The 19,691-nt window shown below is 38.4% G+C and overlaps 1 protein-coding gene across 2 annotated transcripts in view; it reads right to left on the reverse strand.

Moving 5' to 3' along the window:
* Nucleotides 1-19,691, reverse strand: part of mctp1a (multiple C2 domains, transmembrane 1a) — a gene marked incomplete at both ends in the record, with an annotated part of 132,807 nt that overhangs the window by 78,241 nt on the left and 34,875 nt on the right. For both annotated transcript variants that reach the window (XM_083913066.1, XM_083913065.1), the window contains one exon: nucleotides 5,240-5,360. In XM_083913066.1, the coding sequence (XP_083769192.1) occupies nucleotides 5,240-5,360 (121 nt within the window). The remainder of the gene's footprint in view (nucleotides 1-5,239; nucleotides 5,361-19,691) is intronic.

Consider the following 19,691-nt stretch of genomic DNA (forward strand, 5'->3'; position numbering starts at 1 on the left):
CAGTTATGGAAACAATGTCACGGTCATCTGTTGGAGTCATTTGCTAATTCACTACAGCTATGACAAAAGACAATAATCCCATCCCCTACCGCATATTTAGAAAGCTGTTAAGCTATAACATTTTGGACTCTATCTTGGTCCTGACGCAAAGAAGCGCAGAGCGGGGGCAAGTGTCATTGCTAGTTTCAGACTGATGCAGTTGTCATTTTCAAACCCAGTGCCCACGTTGCCCATGGTATGGCGTGGTCACTGATGCATTGCTATTTTGAGGAAGCAGAAAGCTATTGCGCAATTGACGAACAAAACCTGTTTTAAAGTCAAAGCGACAGTGTTTTCCTTCTATTTACAGGGTATTAGTCATAGTAAAATTATTGATTCATAGACTGCAATTATATCTGTGGTTCTTTAGCTAATCCACGGATTGGTTATAAAAAAAAAGCATTCTGATTAATAGTGGATCTGTGATATACATTGTTAATGAGGAAAATATTAATCACAATATCTTAATTCTCTAAAATGTGGACAGAGCAGAAAGCCAAGCACAGCTGCTACACATTTATGCACGGGGAACAGTAACTTCATTGATTATTCCAGAACCTAAAAGTTTACCTCTGTTTCCTCTGTCAAGTTTAAAACTAAAATGTTTACATTTGTTGCCTAAATGTCCTACAATATTTGCTACAGAGACATTAGTGTGCACATGGAAACATTATATGGGGGAGCTAGAGTTTTGCACACAAACAGATCCATTTCCTTTGCAGAACACCACTTGTATGTCCAATTTCCCAAACCTGCTGTTTAAATAACAATGCGCCTGCTGACGCTTTTTAAAGGGAATGGGGGATGACACTAACTGGCTTCATTCATGTAACGCCCAAAACACACACATTACTAATGAAGATACATAAATACAACCCCTTTTCCCCTTGCGCTTTACTTTGCACCCAGAATATGCACCGTCTAACTAGTGTAAAAGTGTTGGAAACGCCTTACTGTATGTGCGCCTTTACTGTAGACCATGTGCCATAGATCGTCTAAAAAGGGCCCTTTCTCTTTGTTCAGGTGCTTTTGGGAAAACTTGTAAACAGCCCTGAGTGCACATTCTGTCTCTTGAAGAGAACACATCAGTTAAAAGACACAACAAAATAGATTATTTGTTCAGGAATATGTCTTCTACATCCTTTGTCAAAGACACACACACGCACGCACACACACACACACACACACACACACACACACACACACACACACACACACACACACACACACACACACACACACACACACAACAATCAAAAGGTACTGCAAGATAGGAAGAGAGGCTGTCGTGTCTTGGGTTACAGATACGTAAGCTTTATCGTGTTGTACCTCACCAAAAGAGACAGAGGATGAGGCAGGATTAGACGAAAAAAACTGCATCTATATACTAATAAGCTGTCCCTTATATAACAACTGTAAATTGCATCTATTGTGTCTACTACTTTCATCCATCCTTCATTTAATGCTTATTACTGTTGCCTTGTCATAATATTAAAACATCTCAAGTGTTGGCTGTCTCTCCTGGCGACAAATTGTGAAATGGTTTGTGCAGGCTGAATGGGAGACTGATGACAATGCCAGCTAGTTATTGTGGTTGTACTGGAAAAGTTCCCAAACGGCTTTTATTTATTCAACACCAGACAAGTGATATATCCTTATTCATATCAAGCAGTCTTCTGAGGATGAGGGAAAATCCACCCTGTATACTATGATAGCTCAGCCAGATAACAACCTACCTCTAATCAATGCATTAAGACAAACAGAGAATAAAAGATGATTAATGGCTATCCTGAATATAGATGCATACAACCTGTACAGTTAACAGAGCACTAGAAGCCTTTTAGCTTTAACTCAAAAAATACATGTTTAAGGGGAGATAAAAAAAAATATTCTTTATGTAGAAGCAAATGAATCTGCTAGGTGTGTGAAATGTGTTACAACTGTCATCAGTGTTTTCACACACTAAAAGCTACAGTAGGGTGAAATTCAGTATAATACCATCACAAGGTGACAGACATATCTATAATGATACATTGGTTTTCCAGCATGTCATGTCAATGCCTGTCTCCCATGTCCACCCTCTGCCTCTAAGCACTCAATACTCAGGGACTGAAGCTGCTGACAGCGCTTGCATGCTCAGTGGAAATTCATGGGCGCAAGAGGGTGCAAGAGCTCAAAGTGTTTTATGAGCAACCAGTCTGCGCGTGACACCTAGAGTAGAGTGAAGGCTTTCTGTGGCCAATAAAGACAGGCTGTTGTTCAATTAGTTGGAGTGTTTTAATTTTATAGCCATTTATAAGCAAAATATCTAATGGTGTTTGATTAAATCAGCCATATTTGGAAGTTGCGAACTATAGCCAGATAACACACCATTAGCCAATCAGGAAACAGAGTCTTGTTATTCCTGTGACATGTTGACCTAGTATCTTACAAATAACATCTTACCAACTTAAACACATGAATATGTCTCTCGGCTGCAGGGAAACTAACAAAAGGGCAGTAATATCCTCCTTTTCAGTAAAGGTATTAAATGCTTGATCGATGTGTATCCCACAATGTATTGTGACATTTTAAAGGTTGGTTGCTGTAAGTGCATTATAGAAAGAAACTTTAGCCACAGATGTAAGATGAAATTAAAATGTAAGGTTAAATTAAGTGGAATCTTCTGCTGTACGAGTATGTTAATTCACAATACTACATTATAGATAAGTTGTTGTTTTTTATATTATAATTAAAAATAGATAAAAAGACATCTGATCATAAAGAATCACTTGAAAGAATCACTCTTCACTTGAAAACACCTGGTCAGGAACAATTACATTTCAAATTTAAATTTCTTTGCTGCGATTTCTAATTCCCCACTGTCTTTCTTTAAAGGCACGCTACTTGTTTTCACTTTGAACGGGTTCATCTCCTCAAAATGAGGAAATGTTGTTATAGCAACAGATCATTTAATTGGCTGTGAGAGCTGTTACATTCCTACTTTCAGTTGATCCCTAGTCCTTGTTTCTTTCGCTGAGGCACAAAAAAGTTCCTTTTATGACTTGGAACTTTACCAAAGAGACATCAATGAAAGACATTGCGCTAATGTTGAACCGGATGCCCTTCAGTCACTGAGATAACCTCCCTCTTTTGTGTTTGGCTAGTCAACCCTGTCTCTGGGTGCATACATCACTTTGTGCTTCTGTTATCTTCTGGTAAAGTTAAGTTCAGTTAAGTCTCCTTTAAAGTTGGGTCTTAAATGCGCGCATTCTTCAATATAATCAGACTCTTATTGCGCTTTGACTAAAAATCAGACATCAACCACTTGGTTTGATGCAACAGTGGTTTAGGTGAATTCATGGATTTTTAGTAAGGCACCAGAACTAAATTGCATCTCCCAGAAAACTACTTTTATTACATATTCCAGCTCTTCTCCATTCTACATACCTGACAAGATAGCCTGGACTGATTAATGGAAAATCCTACCAATCCTATGTCTGTCTTCTGCGATTTATCCTTCACTTGCTGTACGACAGCACCAACACGGGAATGTCCTGACAGTACAATGTGTCAAGATACGGAATCAGCTCCTATATATTAATATTTAGAAGACAATTTCTGAACACTGTGTGACGTGTTACAACACTGATTATTACAGTATTGAGCCATTACTCCTCATATTAAATTCAAGCCACAATATTTCTCTGTTATTTGACTGGCTCTGTCTCTCCCTCTCTCTATAACGAGTTGTCTGGGTCGGCTCAGGACAAGACAGGTGAGCTTTGTGTCTCACTGCTCATTACCCAGGTGGACAGGTAGCCTGCCACAATGTACAAGAGGAAGCAGGGCAGCTTATTCGGATCTGTTGTCATGGTGCTACATCCGTTAATGAGACCCCTGCATTCTCCACTATCCAAACCGCTGTCTGTGAGAGTATTTAAGAAAACATCTGGCATTGCTTGTTTTAGCTGGCTGGCCTTTCCACTATAAAACATAGCTGTCTGTTAAAAACGGTAAAAGAGGTGTCATCAGATAGCTTCCACAGTAGGCAGAAAGCTATGTGGCAAGCACTTAAGATCACAATCACTCCAGTCGAGTGAAGTGGAAAAATACTGTTTAGCAAAGTGATGTTATATTACATAATATATTTTTATCTGGTGCGAAGAGTAGATAAACTCAATTTCTTCCAACGTTAGGAGAAATAGGTACGTGCAATGAACTGAACGACTCAAGGTAGCACTAAAGACAACATGCCAGTTCCTGCTCCACTGACCCCTTACAACCATTATGAAATGCCATTCAGCCTTCTTTTGGGTCTCTTAATGTTGTTCTTTAAAGTCAGGATATCAAATATTGGTCACAAAATGTACACATGGGGCCTATACACAGAGTATAGGCCCCATACAAAAACAACAATATTGTACTAGAAGCCTTGATCCGGCCACATATTACACTAGGCTACTGAAGTGAAAGACTTACATGATTACATGCATGACATAATTTAATCAAATTTAGTAGGCACTTCATTCACTTCAACTCTGTTAATCTTGTATTTTTTAAGGGCGGGACTCAAAAAAAGTCCCAATTACAAATCTCTGTACAACTTCAGCCACACGGACAGCTATATGGATTGGGCACCCATCCACTCTCATTACACCCTTAAATCGCCTACTCATATTAGACAAGTGTAACCAGGAGATAATATTAGTATCAACTGTCTTGGCTCAAAATATGACAATGTTCTTGCTTAAGCCAAAGCTAAATTGAAATGTGTCACATCATTCCTAGTAATTCCATTTCATTTCACACATGGACAATTGAGTGAGGGAGCTGTGAGGATGAGATGTGTGATTTAATAAAACCCTAGATGGGGAGAAAGACAAGAGAGAGAAGACGGGAAATGAAATGTGAGAAAAGACAATAGAGGTGAGAAGACGGGAAAAAATAGTGCGAAAAGTAATACTACAAAGACAAAAAGAAGGCATATATAAAAATTTGAGGATACAACTACAATTAAACCAAGCATGAGACAACATCAGTATATGGGGACTGGACTGCCTGTGCCATTCACAAGGGAATTGTGAAGAGTTGACAGAGGACAGGATAGGCTAGCTTTTCTTTGGTTGGCTAAATAGAGACTCGATAAAGCTGCCCACACTGTTTCCCTATATAAACCTCAATGCTCTCGAGGTAAGGAAGGAATAAACAGAGCTCTTACCTGTCCGATCTCGGATGGCCAGGTTGTTCCCTTTCTTCAGGACTATATCCAGCTGGTACATGGCTGGACTAGGTGGCTGAGGTGGGGGCTCTGCATTACTGGGCCCCACTATGTTGATGCCCTGTAAAGAGAAGAAGTTACATAAGTTAAATAGGCTTACCGCAACAGCCCTACTTAATCTAGCATTATAATTTTAAATAGAGGGGAAAAAACATGAAAAAAACAGATACCTCTAAAGAAAGGAGAGAAGAAGACTCAAAATAAAAGAAATTAACAAACTAGACTATTTTAAGGGCTTAGCACTGTTGACCAAATAATGTTTACGTCCAACCAGACGGTCTATCATCCAATATGCGCAATGATTAAGCACATATGAGCTTTTAGAGTCATATACTAAAAAAAAACATAGCTGTCATTAAAAAAATCTATATTAAAAGCTGAGATGACATTTAGTCTGAGTCGGAACAACTATCAATATTTAGAAATAATGATTTTCAAAGTTTCAATTCAATTCAACTTTATTTATAGTGCCAAATCAAAACAAAAGTTATCTCAAGACACTTTACAAATAGAGTAGGTCTAGACCACTCTTTGACTTATTTATGATTTACAGAGACCCAACAATTCATCCGTGAGCAGCTGCAAGTTGCAATATCATATATTTATCCAGCAATCTTGCACATAGTGGCAACAAAAAACGTCCCTTTAACAGGCAGAAACATTGAACAGACCCGGCTCTACATATGTTGGATGGCCATCTGTCTTGACCGGTTAATGGCTTCAGCTAATGGCTTCTTGAGATGTTGTTTTTTGATTGTATCCAAAATGAAAGAGAAGAAATTTGCAGTAGGATTATTTTTATCTGAATAAATCACATTGAGTAGATCAATAAAAGCCTACAGATTAGAAGATACTGAAAATGCAAACAGAAACCTTTATAATGCTTTGAGAAATCGATACATAACATGTGTTGGACTTAGCATAGCAAGCATGCAATCTCCTTGGGAAGCTTCTGAGTGTCAGTCTCTTGGAAGGGGTCATCTCTGTGGCTTCACATGTCACATTGAAGCCCTGGGGTCAGTGCTGTACTCCACTTTGACAGGAAACCCCACTGGCTTTTATCATGGTTCCCCTTGGAGCTAGAGGCCCATTAGCTAGCCACATGATGAACCAGGCTATGCTTTGAGATCCACTGCAGCTTACTTTCTTATCTTATCTTATTATTATTCTTCCATCCTCATTTCTGTCTCCCCCCCATAAGACAACCCATGCGTGGGCACTCCTGTCATGTCTACCCAGCTATCATACTCTGAGAAGAGGCTAAGAATAACTATGAGAGAGCGGGAAAATGCTAGTGGGCCTCTGGGAGGCAACTAAGGCTATCATAAGAGCAACTCCCACTAGAGAGGTGCATAAGCGCAAAGGTAAAATCAAGGTAAAGATGCAAATGGAAAAAGAAGACCCATGAGGAGACTACAAATTACTCTGTCATAGCATTTCCTTTCATTGTTAATAACATTGTTTGTTTCTGACTGCCCCAAAACATGAACTGACCGTGGACTATTGGCTACGAATCCCTGTAATAAAAGTGAAAGATGGATAACTTAAGCCAGTCTGTATTTAAGTGTGTGATTATGCTATCAATTTATATATTACACAGTTTCTATATTGCATGCTAATAGAATATGCACAGCAATATAAATTCATGACCCTATTTTTTTGAAGCAGCATGATGGTGTTTCTGTATGGTGGAATAGGCTGGTGCAGCTCTCTTTTATTTCTAACCACAGCTCTGTACTAAGGCTACAGGTTAATAATAGTGAGTATAATTGTAATATTCCTTGTAGTCCCACTTTATTATAGTGATCATCTACGGCTGTCCTCAGAAAATGATGCTATCATAATCTATAATGAATATGCTTAACTATCATGTTCTTCGCATGGAGAAATTTATATTGGTAAATATTCCACTTGAAACAAACGACAGAGATTGTAGGATACATCTGTATTATATTATGCATTCACTGAAACAGAGGCATAAAAGACAATCCAAAATCACAGAACTCTTAAATTACACTTTGAGGAATATCAATTTAGAAAATTACCTTAAATTAAATACAAATGTTTGCATTTCCGCCAACAGTATTTCAGCACTAATACTTGCCTAAAGGTATTATAACCACTGTTACCACAGTAAGAGCAATAACTAGTTAGTAATTCATCATACCTATGACTATGGATATCAAAATGTTTATGCATAGAGGGTAGTAACAGTTGACACACAGCAGCATTTTAAACCACAGCAGCTGGGTGAGAAATGTTGTGCTGTGTAAAGCTTGAGCTCCAAAATGACCATGGGAAAGTCAGCCTAAAACACCTGCTGTCAAATAGGGAAAAGAAACACAGGTACAGGAGGATAGAGTTGATCTTTCAAAATGGAAAAACTGAGCATAAAACTACAACAAGAAAATGTAATCTGTGAGCAGGTGCACCAGCTCATGGAGAAATCCAGTGTGGACATTCAGGGACAGAGAGAGAGAGAGAGTTGTGTTTGGATAGGATAACCTAGTAGGGTCAACACAGGGCATGTAAGTCACTGTAATTGAACTTTGTGGATGTAACCAATAGGATTGGGCAACAGTTGCGAGGGTCTGATCACATAACATTTAGCAGTGTTGTCTATGAACGTGACTGACAAACAGTGACACAGAGGTACACATATCAACACAATGTTGAGTCAGGTCACATCCTGACACACAGAGCTAATGAGAAAAATAAGGGAATCCCATGACACACTGAGCCCAGAATATTAACACCAGCGCACTGTTTTATTTCTTCTCTGTGGCAAATGTATGAAATATTCAGTACTTGTGTGTATGCCGTACAGTACCGTTTATACACACAAGTTAAAAGCACATTCACACAGACACACAAACATAATAGGGAGCATGGGATTTGAAATGGATTTGCAGATAATGCAAGCTCTTTGAGTGAGCGACAGTACAATTGATAGGATCAATGAAGTATACAACCAGATAAAATAGAAAAAAACAAGTTACAACCAGCTAGTGATTTGAGGAGGGAATGAGGGAGAATGCATTTTCCCTTGTTTGTAAAATCAACAAAATGCTTCCCTTAGTTAACCTGCCTAATGTCAGAAGCCGAACTGTGCTGTGTAGGAATCTATGGTGCTGTCCGTGGTCCTGATGTAGCAGTGTGGCGTCTTCTTCTGTCAATTCATCTAGCCATTCATCTGTAGCCGGTGGAGTTATTGCTATTTGCGGGGCATTAATTGAGCTCACTTGTTTCGTGTCAAAATTTAGCATATATTCTGTCCCCAAAGAATAGCAAAGTTTCTGAAAATGGGTTTGAATCTGAAAATGGGTTTTAATCTAGTATCCGTTGGGATTTACAACAAACCACAATAGCAAATATATAGTAGCATATTGGTACATTTACATTGTTAACTCAAAGTTAAGTCAAAGTTCTCGATTCCCAAGAGAATGAAAAAAGTATAAGAAGAATAAGTCAAATAAACTAAAGTTAAATGCTGACAGTGACATACACAGACTTGGTTTTGAACCAATCCTTTTGTTCAATGAAGATTGCTCTCATCTATCCTTTGGGACAGACTTGGCCTTGAGCTCATAAACTAAAAGAAATGTAAGGGTCTGTGTGAATAAACAGCATCCAGCAGCACAATGTAAGTACAGGAAAGAAAATAATTCCATTACAGCTGGATGTGGCACTGATCCGGTATGATTCAACTATCAGAGCACTTTAAATTTACAATATATAATCCCCGGAGAACTACACTGGGAAGTGCTCTGTGTATTTGGATACAAGCCTTTAGCATTTTGCAGAAAACCCTTCTGACTGAATCCCAATTGAATCCATTAAAATATAAATCAATACCAATTCCCTTCTCCATTAACTAAATACTACTTTGATGGAATAAGACATTGCACTGCAAATATTGATGGAACATTGCATCCTTCCATCATCTCCAGGGGGCTGTTTGCATGTATATGTAATTACATGCACAAAGAGCATGCCCTAGTGTGTGTGTTTTGCTTCCTATTCATTCATGTTTGTATGTGTGACTGCATAGGGGTGTCAACAATGAATCAGTGACAGTGGAGCGGATCCTTCATCAATAACTAAGAAACCCTTCTGAAAAGATGAGAATTAATATTCAATACGATATTCCACACCAGCAGACTCCAGCTAGACACAATGCATATCATCAGCTGATTTCAGTCCAAGAGGGAGGGCACAAAGGGTTTAGCACTAGATTATCTGGATATACTGCAGTGCACGAGCATCAGTTCAGTGTAGCATGATGCAATAAAAACTACTAAGTCAAACAGCATTTTTTCTATTGGCTCTCCTGAACTTTAATTAAAGGAACGCTGTAAAACAAAACTCAAGAAGATCCACAGGCACACACACACACACACACACACACACACACGCTAATGAATTTTACAGCCCTGATATTCATTCTGATATTCACTGACACGTTTGTGCAGCAAACTGACTTTTTCCCACCACTTCATAAGGGCACACAGGTGTTGGCCTTTTAGATCTTCAGCTTGCTACACAATCTCCAGTGAGCCATAGTAACAAACTCATAAGAAGGAAACACGTACGTTTGCAGTTCAGCGTGGCAATGTGGCAAACATCAAAAGACTAAGTTGGTTGTTTGACCTGGCAGGTCAAAATGTTTCATCTCTTTTCAGCACAAAGTGTGGACAGGCACTCATGGCTTTTCACCAAGGATGTACTCACAACCTAGCCTTGCATCTTCAGACTAATTTGCAAATGCATATTAGTCTGGAACCTCTCAGATCATTTGCTGTTTCCAAATGGGTGTAGACAGAAATACTCTAGCAAATGAAACATGAGCTTGCAGATGCAACTTGTTTCAAGGCTACTCACAACCTGCACATGAACCATAACTTTCCTTTCCCTGACAAAGTTGCTCCTCAGACTGGGTGAAAATAGCCAGTTTGTAAAAGGTTAAAACAACCTCTACAAAATGAAACTCAAGGGACAGCACTATAAACTCGGAAGGCTTCTGGGTGTAATTTATTTAAACGACAAACTAAACAGGAAAAAGAGTAAACTATTTGGGTCTATGAACAACAGCTTGTTACTCTCTCCCAACAAATTACAATAGTACCTGACATATTAGTTATCAAGTACCAGAGAGTGGTGAGAGAGCACTTTGTTGCTTGAGGTATTCCACTTATACTGCAGATATTTGAGCATGAGATATAATAGATATTTAGAACTTTTGAATAAGAACAAGCCTAAGGATGCGCTGATCAGCCATCTGTCCATACTAGAAAACTTTTCTGTAACCACTAGCATAGCAATAAAAGCATCAGCGAGGACTGTTGGAGTAGGGAGCAGTGAGGTAAAGCTCTGCTGGAGAAGAAGCATCTGCTATCGAACGTGCAGGCAATTGTCATTTATCTGGTAGCACTGTGTGTCCATCAAAGCTATTTTTCCTAAGGTCAGTTGGTTTATTTTTTATTCTTTGCAATGGGAGCGCTGCATATTTACACTCTTATACAAATATCGGCAGCATGAGCATCTATTCTGCTTTGAGTGCTGCACGTTTGGAGTTTTTTTCTGGTTGCCGAGAGTTGAAAATCAACAGTTGCTCAATGTCAGTTTTTACCCAGCCATCCAATGACAACTAAGGATGGATGGGACAAATAGACTACTACAAAGACAAACCGTCACTGAACAACGGAGAACAAATTAATCCTGCTGGACCGTATATATCTATGTATATATTTGTATTCTACCTAACTACCTTAAATCCGCTAATATTCCACAGCATTCCAGAGTGACTGCTGATGGGGGTGGCAGCTGGTGACATTAGTTGGAAAGTTGTACTAAAGTTGTACGAAAGTTTCACATTCAAAGGGGTAAGTACAGAACTGCTAAGAAAACTCTTTTGGGATATCAACAGACAGTGGTGTCATTATGGAGAAGGAAGCCTGTATTTAGCCCTGGGCACTGTGTGAAACCAGACTCTAATTTCTCACAGCGATGGCAGGTAATTTCCAAGCTTTCCTGCATAACAATAACCTGTTCCTGCTTTTCTTATTAACAAGGAACTCTTTGACACTTCTCCTTCTGTTTGTAGAGATACCTAGCCAGGAACGGGCAGAATAATTCACAAATGCATTTAAGTCTGGTACCTCTCAGTTCATCTTCGATTTCGGAGGAGTGTTATCAATTGTACAAACCAAAATGCCTAGTTTCAATCTACGTTTCAGGAGCCTGGTAAGTAGGGATAGACCAATATGGATTTTTTAGGGCCGATGCCAATACCGTTTCTTTTTTTTTCATCAGCCTTAGCCAATGACCATTACGGACTGTCGATTTTCTTGAGCCGATATTTGGAGGCGATACTACTTTTGCTCCTTCAATTTGTATTGGTCTATCACTACTGGTAAGCTGCGCTGGACTGAGAACGCCAAATACGTTAGTAACTATGATGGTCTTCAGTCAGACATCATCTTAAACATGCCCCACATGAGATAAACGTTTGTGAATGGCTTCCCCAGTATCTGGACATCGAGAAAAAATATCTGAGTGGAAGAGAGGCCAGACGTACTTACCAGAACACATGGAGTATTAGCTCGACAGATTCATCTGGTTTCCAGGCTAAGAGATACCACTTCCTGCTAACCAACATACTGTATATTTGTCTACCCTCTCTGACCATCCACTTTTCTGTCCAAGAATTTTGTCCCATCAAGCCAATATTATTTATATAAAAATCATCAAATCACAACTGAAGATACCTCATGACACTTTTCATATAGAAAAGATCTTGACCTTTACAGAGGTGCTTTTAAATTTACAGAGAACCAATATTCCCTCATGACCAAGCTCTTGCCAATAGTGGCAATGAACTCTCCTTTATCTGCCTCGTAATCGACTTGTTTGGGCTGCTTGTCAATATGGACGTAGCCGTCTGCTAAGGCCTGTGGCATTGTAAAATAGTCTTTTTTAATAAACTCCGGATTCATTAACTACGTTGTTGGTGCTTCGTTTTATGTCCACAGACTGTTACCATGCTACTGCAGAGGTTTGGTGCTATTTTGAAAAATAGTAGTGGTTAAAAAAGTTGTTTTGGATGGTTTCGCACTCTGCCCCAAGCTACTCAGTGTTAGCCATGTCTGATTTCTCTGTTAATAGGTGATCACCCAAAAATCTTTTCTCGACGGCTTATCTGATGTATGCTAATGCTGAACAGATCATGGGGTCCAATTTAACCGGAGTTACATTTTAATGTCCTAGAATGGCAAGTAGGGCCGGGCACAGAACTTCAATACAATAATACTATAATATTATAATACCGAATAGTATTGAGTATCGAAAAAATGCCTTCAATGCAAATCCTAAATGAATGAATAAAACACAAATATAACACATGGTAGAGAGATGATCCATTAATGTACTGATTTGTGAGTCTTTGTATAGCTAATCAATGAAGGCTTATTTGCACAAAGCAAGACAAATGTTGAAATTTGTCTTGCACCTGTGCTTTCATTTTTAGTGTAGAGCTTATGTGAACAAATTCTGGGTCAATTTCATTAACTTCCATGCTATTTTTGAAAACCAAGCTCCACCAGCTCATCAAAGCCATAACCTGAGCAGTTAAAATAATCATTCAACTGAGCAAATATCAAACATGCACACAAACACAAAGTTGCATTCTGGTGAAGCACAATGTGTTGTCAATGACTTGAGGTGAGCGAAACAAAACAGAAACACATATCATACCTTATTTGTTCTAATGTTTTACAACAAATGAATTGTCTCTGCACGTGTCACACTGAGGAAATATCTGTATTTGGTTTCAAACTATTTTGAATACATAAGAGATTGTAGCACTGCTTTGAAAGAGTGTTGCTAATATAATCATTTGTGGTTCCTTAACACATCATCAGTCAATAATCTTACAGCAGTGGTGAATGGTCTGGTGTTTTGTTGAAGGATACAATATTTGACATAATGCTGTTAATAGATGCAACTGATGTGTTTGTTGACAGAGAAAGAGGATCTTGCTAACCACAATTTAATGCAGTCAAGCCATGGCAGGACGATGCAGTTTTGTCTCTCAGGGTCATGTGTTTTTAAAAGTAAAATCTATGTATGTTTTGCTGAATTTGGCCCCGACTTGTAATTAATGTTTCTTTATTTCTTAATTTTTCTTATTTTCTAATTTACCAGGGACAGTGCACGTTCATCAACATTTCGGATTTCACTAGAACGTATGTGCTATTTAGCTAATGAGGTAATTTTAATCTGCTGTCCCTCAGCTTTAATTTTTTGATGAAAACATGAATGCACACTTAATCATGCTTTAATAAATGTAACTGAGCATGCATAAGGAACACCCAAAGGTAGAAAATTATAATATAAACAAGAAGGAGAATGAAATTGAAATGCACTTCATAGAGCAGAAAAATAGCTACACAATAATGAAGTCTGTATCTAGGTCTTACACAAGCAAAACATAAGATACTGGTTGAGTGTTGCTACACAAAAAAAAACCTCAAAAAAACAATTAACTTCACAGATAGAAATAAAACATATCCCCTTGTTTTCCACAAAGAACACAAAAATGGTGTATCATGTGGGCAGAAAAGTTGAGGGAAAGGTAGTCTAAGCCTAACCCAGTTGTGATATCTCACAGGGTAATACAGCAATTCTGATAAATTCCCTTTATAGATTATTTTTCAGACAGAGATAGCCACGGGATATGCTGTCATCCATCAAACAGATATTTCAAGGTCTGAAAGACAAAAGCATAAAATTGCAGCACCATACACATATGCAACACCTACACACAGATACAGGCACACATGTTCCATATGCACATAGAAACAAACACTTAGATGCAAGAAACTACTTGGCAAGAAACATTGCTTCTAATCATTATCAAAAAGCGGTATGTACCACTTGATACATACCATTTACAATTTGTAATGAACACCAGCCCAATACGACCCAATCTATTCCATTGAGTGTGGTGCTTTGCCATTTCTACCCTTAGCCTTTGACATACCTGCTTACTAAACCATGAACTACTACATACATGTATGAAGTTACACATGAAGTGCTCAGATACTTGTGAGCACTGGCATATAAGGATAGGAAGGCTCTTGAGGTCTGTCAGTGAGGCCTATTCAAATGCTAGAAATGTATCTTTCATGTACTGGATCTAATTATAGGACATATGGGGGAGGTGAATAGTGGAGAGGAAGAGATTCAGGCTGAGGATGTTTCCAGCTGTATCTTACAGTACACTACAGTATTTTTCTCCCTCAAGACCCTCCTGACACTCAGAGTTTCTACTGAAGTGAAGTAACTGTGTGATTGCTGCTATGAAAATTGTACAGCCACTTTTAGTTCGCTTAGCCTTGTGTATTTTGAAAATAACTAACAGCCAGTAGACAGTATGCCCTAAGATTATACTATAAGATAACTATAAGCAGCATCGGGGGACTTTGTAGTATAGAAATATTCATATAATCCTTAAGAAATTAAAATATAAAATTATTAAATTAAACTAAATTAAACATAATGAAAACGAAATAATGATGGGCTAGACAATGTTAGTATTACATTACTAAATATCATGGAAACCTTTGAAATTTAACAATAAACAAAAAAAAATGTTATATTGGTCATCTACCACTTGAAAAAGTCTGACCTCAATCCATGAATTCGGTTCCATCATACAGTAAACTCACATAAATGCTGAACTTAAAACCCTCACATTGCTGATTGAGCCATATTTCTATTCAGTCAGCCCTAGTCACAGATGATGAAGTAGTTTGTCAGCAACTCAATAAAGTCACCACCTCATTAATGATAACTGAATCATCATTATTCTCCGCTGCCTCTTCAGCAGAATCACCTTCTATCTCCTGCTATCTTTTACTTTCATTTTCTCTCCCTCTTAGTATCACGACTGTACCACAAAACCAAACAACTTTTTCACTGCCATGTCTGGGATTCAATAATATATTTAAAAAAAATATATATGTACGCTATTTATTTTTTTTGCAAACTGATGAGAAAGATAAATATGCATATATGTATCTCTTTCAACACACAGTGGCAGTCACAACACCTTGACAAATGTTTTCCATTAAACTTTTCCAGCCAAATAAGCTGCTCTATTAAACACCACTATCTAGGGTCATTACTAAATCTGTCTTCTCCTGAGTATGTGCAGCCTGGTAATGTATAATGTGACAGAACACAGAGCCAGTGCAGGGCTCAGAGGCAGGTAGAAGGCCAACACCATTCAGCTAGATAATGAGGCATCTTCAGTGTGTTCTTTTCCTAACAAAAGTCAAGCAGTGCACTGTACAACTACTGAGACCCCTCATGCAGTAGGTTTAATAATTAGGAATGGGGGGGGGGGGGTCGATTTTTAGCTGCATCACGATGTGGACATGGAAGATTCTGAATCGATTCACAAATGTCAATAATCTATTTTCTAAATGCTAATTTATAAAGTATTGTTTATGGAACGCAAAAGGTGGAACATGGAAATGCAGAAGTTGAGCGCCCGGATAGTCTGATAACAACGATATAGCACAGAGAAAGTGTGCTGGATGGTTCATGCATTTACTGCTGGTGGATCATTTCTTTTACATTTACGTTATCTGTGAAGGCATTGGTGCAGATCGTGTAAGGGACACACACTCACCAAACAACGGATGATATTTTTGTAACAAAGACAGCTAATACAGTATGTCCATGTGTTTGCTGAGAGGACAATGGCCAGCAAACGTTTCTACCTCAAGGTTTCAAAAGACACAGACAAATGAATGCAATAGAGAGCCAAAGTATTTATTTCCTGGTTAGTTGACACATCAGTCTCACTGTCAACAGTTTATGCAAAAACCAGTTAATCCAACTCACGGGACCCTCTGCATTGAAAGCTAGTGTGTGGAAGCACCCACATTTTCGCAACTCAAATTACTAACTCTATTGCAACTTTTATCTCCAAGGATTTGCGTCAGTACTTCAACGTTCCGTCTCAAAGATATTTTACTGACACAGCGATCCCCACACTACGACAAGCAGAAACCTAAGTTATATAATCACTTTAGAAAGCGGGTAGGATAGCTGTGAACATTCTTTGTCAAAGAATCTTATGTCACCGTTAATGCACATTTTTTTTTACCGATAAGGGTTTTTAATAATCAATATTTATAATTGGTATTAGCTCATATCTGAGCACATGATCGCTGGTTCACCACATTTACAACACTGAGCTGACTGAACACAGCTAGCGCTGCTGCTGGAGGACCTTTGCTACCAGTTTAAAATAAAATAAACAAGGCAAAGTGCCGTTTGGAAGTATTTAGCGAGTACCAGGCTAACGACCAGTGAAAGGCTAAGGATGTAAACAAGTAGCACAACAAAGTTGGTGAAGCGTCTTAAAGACGGACACCCCGGTCTTTATGGTGGATTTAGAGAGTCAGTAAAGTTCCCGTTTCAACCATGCTTGCGTATTAAACAGTTACGTCTGAGGCTAGGCCTTATCAAAAATCCTTGCATATAATTGGATAAACCACTTTTCCATTATCTTTACTGACATCTTTACTGACATTACTGACTACTTCGATCATTCACATCGAAACCAACCTGTGACGCTAATGAGAGCGACGGGCGAAAACATCGTTTCCACCAACAAAGGCCATCAGAGCCGTTCTCTGGTGTTCTTTTAAAGAAGAAATATTATCTAGATTGGACAATATGGATGAAATAGCAGCATCGATGTTGAAGCCTGCTTCCTCGATACAAGCCGCCATTGTTGTCTGAATCACAACAGTCGCTTCTCCACTATGTCACATCTATAAAGCCCCGCCCTGCCTGACCATTTTTTGCGAACCCTGAAATCCCTCTGCAATGGAGCGAAAGTCACCTGGCGATAGTCAGTTTAAGAGATTCCCACCTCTAATAATAATGCCCTGCTGATAACAGCAAAATCATTTACTGATTTGTTTGAATAAGTGACAGTTAAAACCCTGATGAGTCAACAGTGACAAACTATAAACACATTAAAGTATCTGTCAGACTTCAGATTAAATATACTAAATATTGAATAAGTCAATGGTGAAAAACATAATTTGGTCATTGCACTGCAGACATCTTTGTTTACTATTACCGCACATTTATCTCTGACTGTCACTGCTTTCCCTGAGACAGATGTCAACATGAACTCTTCCTCTCCGATCCCATTATCCTGATGCTAAAAGATGGCTTAACAGCCCAGATGGTAATTTCACAGTATATCATTTGTTTATGATCACATATGAGAAACCCAGGAAGGGAAAGCCAGACTCAGAGATGGATAGCAATGAAGTGATTAAAAAAGTACAATGACACGGTGAATGAGAAGGAAAATGTGTCATTTGTTCAGTCTCAAGAAAAGAGTAAATCCAATTAACAGCCTTGTTTTTCAAAGTTGTAATCAATAATATTCTGCTGAGAGGAATTGAAATGAGGTTTGGACTGCAATTGATATAACTACTTTTTTGGCAAACAGAAGAGTGAGCAGGTTTAACCATGGTACATTTATCAGTCTTAACATCAAACATCACTCGCATGAAGTATGGTTATCAGCTTTATATCCACAGACAAAAGATAATACATCACTGAATGAACAGATATTATATATTTTGTTAAGCTACAATTGCTTGACAGGCAGAGTTGGGGATAGACCCAACAAAACATCATATCACCCCATAAAGTCAGGGTATTCCTGTTAGTAATTACCACTTGGACTGCAAATACTGTAAAATCCTCATGATGCAAACTAAGCATTAGCAATGCATTTAATGAGCTCTGAATTACCAATTTGCTGGCACATTATTCTGCTACATTGTTCTTACATCTAACATCCCACTTGAGTGAATGCACTGTTGCAGTTACAGCTGGCCGTAATGCTTTTAACACCGTGCTTGTTACTGTCGCCATGGTCAGGTTTTGGTATAGGTAGCGTAGAATCTGAGCAGGGCAGATGTCTTTTACTTGCAGCTGCACTAAAAACTTTGACTTGGCAAAACCAATCCTCCCACTGACCTGCAGTTCAACAGTTATCAGGTGAATTACTTCCAGAGGAATAATCTCTTACAGTAATTAGTACTCATCCATGACTGCAGTCAATACCTCTTTATACATCAGTGATATAAAATAATTAATTCCTGGGAGATGAACACTCAAATGGTTCTTAATTAAATAATAGCTCTTTTGAATTATTAAACTACCAGACATGAATCTCTCTTTTACAAGAATAGGCAGCTGTCATTGATGTGGAATATGTGAGCCTCATTATGCTGAACACAATGACTGAGGAGAAAAGAAGCATAACTGATGTAGATAGCTGCGAGTGAGTGCATTTTTGTAAAGTGTTTTTAACAAAGATGGACAGTGGTGAAATTAAAATCAACACAACAATCACCATGAATTTTCATGCTGATTGTGATCATCAAGGACAAGACTACATCACCTGTCTGCTATTATTAAATGTCTTTTCAGTGACGTATCTTGATGACAAGAGAAGAGCCAAACTCACGGTAGTTTCTCGTTCATCTGTGGTCAGTAGAAGTTCCGACCCCTAACCCATTAAAAAGGACTCAAATGTGTATGTGCTGACGGGGGTGAGTCAGCCTGACATGAGTATTTGAGGATGAAGACAAGTCTCTGAGCTGACTTGTTCCTTATCTGTCTTCTTCGACATCCAAAGCAGCAGGAGAGCTGCATACATCCCTGTCAAAGCACATTAAGATATCTCCAGAGTTTTCCAACCCAGAGGATATGTTGAGCTTACTGCTGGTGGACCCGATGCTGGAACTGAGCATGGGATGATATGAAAATTCCATGTCATAGTTATCCTGGCCAAGATAGCTGCAATTCACGATATTATCCTGATGGTTATTTTCACCTCATCATCCTTTTATTCTTCAGCATCAATAGTGTTCCCGTAAATCCAATTTTGTTGTTGTCGTTCAAGTCACTCGGCAAAATTCACTACTATCCCTGTAACGGGAATTCTTCACAATCAAAAAAATAAAAAATAAATACCACAGGAGTAATTCTCATGGATCTTGTTATTCATGTGTGATCTTGTTTATCATCTTTTTCATGATCTCGCAAAATCCGCTGCCTCACAAGCACAAGTACCCCATCCTTGAAAGACTTGAAAATATTTGTTCTCATTTGTATTGAAGCTGGAGTTATGTGATTATCAGATATTTGAACACAATAGATTCCTTCCTTGAACAGTAATATTAGCATTAAATCTAGCATAATTGTGGAAACAATGATGTAGGATTTGATGATATACAATAAAGTGCCTAATATGAGTGTTATAATCATTTTAAACACAATTTAC

The sequence above is a fragment of the Echiichthys vipera genome (genome assembly GCF_963691815.1).
Source record: "Echiichthys vipera genome assembly, chromosome: 4".
Lineage (NCBI taxonomy): Eukaryota > Metazoa > Chordata > Actinopteri > Perciformes > Trachinidae > Echiichthys > Echiichthys vipera.